This window comes from Sparus aurata, chromosome 3 (assembly GCF_900880675.1).
Source record: "Sparus aurata chromosome 3, fSpaAur1.1, whole genome shotgun sequence".
In the NCBI taxonomy this organism is placed as follows: domain Eukaryota; kingdom Metazoa; phylum Chordata; class Actinopteri; order Spariformes; family Sparidae; genus Sparus; species Sparus aurata.
This window is the reverse complement of record NC_044189.1, coordinates 31,272,701-31,279,878: the sequence shown is the minus strand read 5'-3', so window position 1 is coordinate 31,279,878 and position 7,178 is coordinate 31,272,701. Positions and strand designations below refer to the sequence as shown.

At 45.6% G+C, this 7,178-nt stretch overlaps 2 protein-coding genes and 1 long non-coding RNA gene across 6 annotated transcripts in view; 2 read left to right on the top strand and 1 right to left on the bottom strand.

The window, feature by feature from the left end:
* The first annotated feature begins 633 nt into the window (after nt 1-633).
* Nucleotides 634-4,780, top strand: LOC115578355 (putative nuclease HARBI1). Of its 2 annotated transcripts, none has more exons than XM_030411273.1 (4): nt 634-844; nt 3,959-4,070; nt 4,151-4,262; nt 4,352-4,780. In XM_030411273.1, the coding sequence occupies exons 1-4, from the start codon at nt 819-821 to the stop codon at nt 4,726-4,728; spliced, it is 627 nt and encodes a 208-aa protein (XP_030267133.1). In that variant the 5' UTR covers nt 634-818; the 3' UTR covers nt 4,729-4,780. The 2 variants fall into 2 exon arrangements, with proteins under 2 accessions (XP_030267133.1, XP_030267132.1); XM_030411272.1 differs by lacking the exon at nt 634-844 and adding an exon at nt 1,588-1,830.
* LOC115578357 (uncharacterized) lies at nt 4,776-5,744 on the bottom strand. 3 transcript variants are annotated; one of them, XR_003983426.1, is made up of 5 exons: nt 5,562-5,744; nt 5,407-5,465; nt 5,270-5,335; nt 4,879-5,154; nt 4,776-4,798 (listed from the first exon to the last, which is right to left on the bottom strand). It is a non-coding gene; the product is annotated as an uncharacterized LOC115578357 (long non-coding RNA). The 3 variants fall into 3 exon arrangements; XR_003983427.1 differs by lacking the exon at nt 4,776-4,798 and having other exon boundaries at nt 4,878-5,010; nt 5,098-5,154; XR_003983425.1 differs by lacking the exon at nt 4,776-4,798 and having other exon boundaries at nt 4,878-5,154.
* A 740-nt stretch (nt 5,745-6,484) lies between these two features.
* Nucleotides 6,485-7,178, top strand: part of LOC115579081 (uncharacterized) — a 33,360-nt gene continuing 32,666 nt past the window's right edge. The window contains exon 1 of the mRNA XM_030412563.1: nt 6,485-6,515. The gene's annotated coding sequence lies outside the window, so the exon portion shown is untranslated. The remainder of the gene's footprint in view (nt 6,516-7,178) is intronic.

Sequence of the window (7,178 nt, the reverse complement as noted above, 5' to 3'; positions counted from 1 at the left end):
TATAAAATAATCACTCACTTCTCTGCATTTTGCTGTTCATGGGTTTCCGTTAATGACATAAACAATGACAAACCTATTTGTTAATAGCAAAAACACAATATGTCGCTGCAAAAGACATTGCAAAGAAGTTTTTATGTTCACTAAAGTTTTATTAAAATTTTAGATCAATCCTCAGTCAAATAGTCGTTTAGTAAATGTACAGCAGTAGGGAAAAATCCTCCATCCAGGCGCTGATTCTACCGAGTTTCCGAAAACTGTCCCTGAACTAACCACGATGACGTAGTGCACTCTAGGCAGATCTTGGCGTGTGACGTGCGTGTCATGGGCGGGGCTTGACCGTCCAGCCGCAGACGTTAGTATTGCAGCCCATAGACATATATACATGTATATATAGACATATATACATGTATATATGTATATATGTCTATGTTGCAGCCGGCCGCAGTCGTTAGTACTTGTGTTTCCCTGAGTTTAGACCCGCCCACAAGCTCCTCGATTGGCTCTGCCGTCCCTTGTGTGATTGGCCGTCCCCGCTGTCACTCCATCTTGCTCCAGTCCGCCACGGCGCCTCACGATGTGTGCTGGTGTCAACACGGAGTGTTTTATTTTGAAAAGTAACCGGATGTAGTTTGTTATTTTGGCGCTTGACTTCCTGTCTGCTCCGTGCTAAATTCAGCTGAATTGCTGCGTCTTGCTCCGGCATCTCCCTCTCACTGCTGAGTCCCACCAAAGTCCTTCTAGGTAGAACGTCTCTGGTCCCACTAACAGATGCGCGTTCAAGTTTGTGGGGGAGTGGCTTTGGACGGAGCACTGACGGGATGGAGGGGGTGGAACTTAAGAGGAGGTGCCACTTTCAAATCTTGCTAGCTCTCTTGCTAGCTCTCCAGGATTGTAGACCCTAGCTTTAAGTAATGCTGACGTTGCGTGGTGTTGTAGCAGTTTTATTTAGCGACCACCTGGCTGGAGGTTTGAACGCGTGTGTGTTTCTCTCTTCCTCTCCCTACTTGGAGCAGGGTGTGTGTGTTTTTCCTTCTCCCTCTCTCCCTACTTGGAGCGGGGCGGAGTTCCCTTGCCATCGCGGTGGTGTCATAGTGCAACCCCCCCCCCCCCCCCCCCCTCAAGAAGAGCTTTAATGATGAGAGATATGTTTTATACGTAGTTGAATATTAATTCGTGTTAACGTTTATCATGTACCAGACAAGTGCACTGTGATGGCCTTACTAGTGTTTAGAGCCAGTGGCACACGTTAGCATTAGCAATCCAGGTGGTTAAGTTTTTCAGTCAGCGTCAGCCAGGGCCGCCTTAAGCTAATGTTAGGCCCCGGGGCTGAGAGGTTTTGTAGGCCCTCCATCCCCTCGATTCTCATTTTAAAAAAAGTATAATATCTAGGTAATCTACATCACAAAATGCATTAGTTTCTTTCGAGACATACAACAGTGAATTTTCCCTCTTTGAGCCAGAAAACACCATAATATTGTTATTAACATATCACTGAGCCCACTTGAGCAGAAACACAATACACTTTATTTAAGAACCACACACAGCAACTTATGGTGATAATAAAACCAAAATGTGTGCAAATATGATTTCAAACGATATTATGAAAAACAACACCAACTATCACCTGTCTGCACAAACACTGATAATAACTAATAACAGCATAAGCAAAGAACAGCAACAGATCAAAGTGGAAGCCTGTTCTCCGGCCTCAGCGGGCCCTGTGAACCAATCACATGCACCTGCACGGACACACTCCATTCAGCCCCATGGATAGCAACGTGGCCTAATGCCAGGTGCCAAAAAGATGAAACTGAGCAACATTTATAGGAGGTTTGCAGTATAATCTATAAACATAATTTAATTTGCGGAAACAGAAATATATTCTGTGCTCAATAAATGTATTTGCATGTTTGCTTGTATGCATTTTAAGGTGCAATAATCACCTCTGCGCTCTCACAGACTCTTGCTGGCTGCGCTGCAGACCGCTCACTCTTGCTCTCAATCTCTCCTTCTGTGCGCTCAACTTCGCCTGCACACTGGCTCAAGTTAGCACTACGTTAACAACAGCTAATCTGAATTTAGCGTCTGATCTCCAAGTCTCCCACTGGGTTGACTTTGTGGCACATTTATATGGCTGTGCCAACTTGAGCGAGTATTCGCCATCATTGCTGCACTCTGACCTCTGCTGCAGCGGCGCAGTTAGGCGCGTATCCAAGTGACACCTCCATCCCGATACAAGTCCAGCAGGCTCCACATTGATATAGTAAATAGCTACCCGCAGTGTCTCCACCTTGCTGAGTCGTTTGTCTTCCAGCTCCTGCGGCAGATGCTTTCTGAGCTGCGCGTGGCCTTCATTTACGCAGCGCACTCGAGCCGCTCCTGTTGCGGCTGAACTCAGGCTGAAGGATTAATCACACACGCCGAGGAGTCCGTGAAAGGAGAAATACGAGAACCGTGTGTAGGGTAAACTCTGGCCGAGTACGGGGTCGAGGTATGCGGTGTCCATACTGGTGGAAGGGCAGTCCGAGTCGGAGCGCATCCTTGTTGTGCGCTCCGGTGTGGAGAAGTCATGGAGAGCAAGCGTGGACATATGGAACAGGCTCCACTAACGCCTCTCTATTAATTAAAAAGGATAGAACATGTTTGCATGGGGTGTGATCCATCATGTTAGCATCTTTACTTTGACAGGACTCCGGTCCCATTTTCGCCCAATAAGCGCGCACTTTTGCATCAGTATTGTTTCCCCTGCGGCCTGGGTCACTGTTACATGGGTCTCCCCCTGACTGCTTTGCAGCCTGGTCCTCTCTCTGGGGCTCGTGTGCTCCCCCTCCTCCTCCTCTCCACTGCTGCGGGTGGTCTCCTGCTCCTCTCCGGCTACATCCACCTGCGCGGCCTGCGCCTCCTCCGCTCCCTCCGGTGTGTGAGATAGCGAGCTTCCCCTGGTGCTGGGTCCATCTTCAGCAGCAGGTGGTTTAAAAAAACCTTCGGGATCCTCTTCAGTAATTCTTTTTCGCCCAACTCTTTCTTAATAAGTTTATTACTTTTCTGGGCACCACTCTCAAACGTCCTCCCCGACATTTTCCACTAAATGTCACTCAATCATAGGGACACACCTCAAAACTAACTATAGACATTCTGATAGGTCAGCCTACAGGCCAGAGGCTATGGGGCCACGTGGGTAACTCCTAATTTGGATCAATCAGCAGCCACGTAATGTGCGATTAGAGTGATTGACAGAAAACCTGACAAGTTACAAAACAATATGATCTTTTCAGCTCATTGTGAACCTGAACTTCGGAGGCCCCTGAACGTGTGAGGCACCTGGGCTTCAGCCCAGGTAAGCCCGTGCATTAAAGCGGCCTTGGCGTCAGCTACCAAACAGAAGTTTGTGTGCGGGTGTGTGCGTCTCACTCAGTGGGACGCACACGCATCACAGTAACATATGAGCATATGAACATATGATATGATCCCGTGGATGAAGGTGCAGCATTACTGCGCAAAGAATCACATATTCGTCGGGAGATGATTATCAGACCGCGCATAGATGTTCTTGCATTTCCAGACAATTATCTTTTTGAGCGGCACCGTTTCACGTCACAGTCCATCATTTACATACACAACCTAATCCGTCCTTACATTTCCAACATTACCAACCGAAGTCATGCTCTCACATCCCAGCAGATATTGTGCGTTTTTTTGCAAATGGGAGTTTTTTATATAACGTCGGAGATACAGAGCACTTGAGCAAAGCAACTGTATGCAGAGCGGTCAGAAAAGTGTGCCTCGCCCTGAAACGGCTACCACCCATCTTTATCATTTTCCCTGGACATAAACCTGTCAGAGCCATCAAGGAGGAGTTCCACAGGATTGCATCCATTAAATGAATATTAAATAATATTCTGTTAATGACATTGTGCTGCAACCTCAGACTGGGATTATTAATTTTAATTTCTTTCAGGATTTCCCAGTTTGATTGGCTGCATAGATGGCACACACATCCCATCACGGCTCCATCACATAATGAAGCAGATTATGTGAATAGGAAGTCCATTCACAGCATAAATGTGCAGGTACATGTGGATTGACTACTGTTTCAAAATGTTAAAGACTGCATCATAGTTCAACATCTGTCATTCTCTGCACTGTCAAGATCGTATGTGATGCTGCATACATAATTTCGAATGTGGAGGCCAAGTGGTCTGGGTCTGTTCATGACTCAAGGATTTATCGGGAGTCTAACCTGAGCAACAGACTGCAACGTGGTAAGCAACCTAAAGATTTGCACAATACTGTATAATTCACTTGTCTCCCTCCTTTTAATATACTCTAATGTATCCACTATACATTACAGGAGAGTTTGATGGCCATCTGTTGGGTGACAGGGGTTACCCATACCAACCTAGGCTGCTGACCCCTTACCCTGACCCTGAACCAGGCCCCCAACAGAACTTCCACCGGGCTCACTGCAGGACGAGAGCCTGGGTTGAGATGACCATAGGCCTGCTGAAAGCCCGTTTCCAGTGCCTACGTCACCTCAGGGTGACACCTGAGAGGGCCTGTGATATTATTGTGGCATGTGTTGTTCTTCATAATATTGCCACTATTAGAGGAGAGCAACACCCTGCCCTACAAATTGAAGACCCTGATGATGACCCCATCCACCTGTCAGCTATGCAGGACGGCAGAGCAGTCAGAGACACCATATGCCATCATCACTTTAGTGATTGAGTCACCACCACCACCACCACAGCAGTCAAATAAAGACATAATACACATTTCATTTAGTCTTCTTTATTTCCTGCAAATACAAGAGCTAGTTTAGTTAATGTTCCAATAGTTAACATAATTAACATAATTCACCTGTGACCATGCACCTACCTCTAACTTGTGCTCCAGTATCTCAATTTCTAGGTCTGCCCTCCTAATCTGGCGGTCCAAGTACTGCATTTCTTTGTCAGTTTTTTTTATTTTTTTCAGCAGGTGAATTTTGTAAATCTCTTTGACTGGTAACTGGGAATACATACAAGGAGGACATTATACAGTTGCACATGAATTCCACAGAATGAATCTCTGTTGTTTACTGAACATCTATCTCACTGTGTCAATCTGTGCAGTGGAAGTTGAGGGACCCTCCTGCTGCTGCCCAGCCATGCCCTGTTAAAAAAGGATAAGAATGTGTTAATACATCAGTGTAGGCTAAATGTCACTCTATATTCCACCAGAATGTTAAGAAATGTAAATGGGAAGAGAACTATCATCAAGATGTTACCTCTATAGGCCTTTCTGGATCCCCCTCTGTAAAGGCAGCAGATAAAGTTTCCTCGTACTCTTCATCCTAGATGAGTGATACGTTTCAGTATATTTAAACTACCGTTTGACAAAATCTTTGGAGTATTGCCTACTTACAGTTACAAGGTCTGTTGTGGCATGAGGGGGCTCCACCAGGCAGATAGCACCATGAGAATCTGTTGGGACAAAAGTAAAAGAAAAGTCATGAAAGGGAAATAAATATTTTTATGAATAGGCTTAAAAATATATATATATAGGTCTAGGCATATTACATTTTATAAAAGCACTTGTGTCTTGGGGGGTGAGCTCAGAGGATGAGCTCCCTCCAGGGATTCCCTCAGACACTGGCCTTCCTAAATTCTGGCTTAGGACCAGCTCCTCTGCGTTAGAGGTGGCGGTGCTGGGCCACCACCCATTTTACGGGCATCTGCTTTCTTTCTGTTGGCTGAGTAGAAGTCTGTGTTAGTTTAAATAGGCTTAATTATTTAACAGAACATGATATAGATGAGAAGACATTTATGTGTGTGAAAACAGCATTATGTTGGGGATAAAACAACTGTACAGTCAAACAGCCACTTAATATTTACTTTACAATGTAAAACATGATCAAAATGAGGTACCCCCATGAGATTATGCCGAGGTCTTACCTGTTTGAACAATGTTTTTATGTTTCATCTTAAGCTGCAGCCAAGTGCGCTTCTCCCCCGCGGGATTGCACCTAAATGAAATAAATTAATAGGCTACCACTCGAGCAATTTCCCCCTGTAATATTATTGTGATTGCAAAGGACTACATTTAAACTTACGCATTGACCCGAGCACCAATGTTCTCCCACGCCGTCTCCCTCTCTTTTGCTGCTGCAGCGGTGTTACACTTCCTTCTAAAAACGTGCTCAAACTCACCGTATGAGCGCATTAATATTTCCAATTCCAGTGGGGTGAAAAACGTAGCCCTCCTCTTCCCCGTTGCCATGGTGACTCATCGAATCGGGGCTCCATTGATGCTGTCTTTTTATACTTGTGGTGCACGCACTTAACTCCAGGTGAAACTACTCCAAGTTGATCAAACTAACTCAAATCAGCTGTTCTGGAACCGAAAACTCAGAGTTTCCTATCTCAGAGTAGATCAACTCAGAGTTTGTTGAACCTGCTTTGTGAAACGGACCCCTGAAGTCTCGGTCAGGAGAGCTGACGGTCGCGGTGATTTATTTTCATCACAAACACTCGGTGAGTTAAAGTTTTTTGCCGGTGACAAACGCTGTTTTTTGAGCAGAAATGTGAGGAAGAGTCGGGAGGACAGGCGGAGGACGGACAGGAGGACAGACGCTTCTCCACATACAGCTGTTGTATTTGTTTTCCTCATATAAGTTGCCAAAGACAGTTACAGTTACTACGTTACTTTTGTTCTGTCTTGTAACGTTGCTTTGTGGGGCATTTCTCTGTATTTAGTTGAGTGAGGGACCTGTGTAGTTATCTGTCAGACTGTCAGACAGACACGCCCTCGCTCCGCGCCTCCGGATTATACGTTCACACTGGGACGGCTCACCAATAATGCGGCCCTGATACTACCTCCAGAGGCGGATCAGCGCCGGAGCGAAATTCCACCCCTCTCCGCATCTAAAAATAAAACTGGCGCTGTGGAAAGAAACTGCAGCCATCAGCCACTATCGGAACCAATTTGTAAAACGTCCTATCGGCGCGGATTAATTGGCCAAAACGATTAATCTGTCGACCTCTATTGGGTGATATCAGTATCGGAAATTAAGAGCTGGACAATATCGAAATATTGGATATCGGCAGAAAAGCCGATATCGAGCATCCCTACAATTAAACCCTCTGTAGGCTGAAAACTTCTATTTCCATTAAAAGATGTGGCATCCTTTCTTTCCT

What these genes read in the sequence shown, in the direction of transcription:
- LOC115578355 (XM_030411272.1), top strand. Translation starts at nt 1,787, where the DNA reads ATGCCAGGTGCCAAAAAGATGAAACTGAGCAACATTTATAGGAG. An exon ending in CTGAGCAACATTTATAGGAG is followed by an intron (nt 1,831 to 3,958) that starts GTTTGCAGTATA and finishes AATTTCTTTCAG; the next exon opens with GATTTCCCAGTTTGATTGGC. An exon ending in TTCACAGCATAAATGTGCAG is followed by an intron (nt 4,071 to 4,150) that starts GTACATGTGGAT and finishes TGCACTGTCAAG; the next exon opens with ATCGTATGTGATGCTGCATA.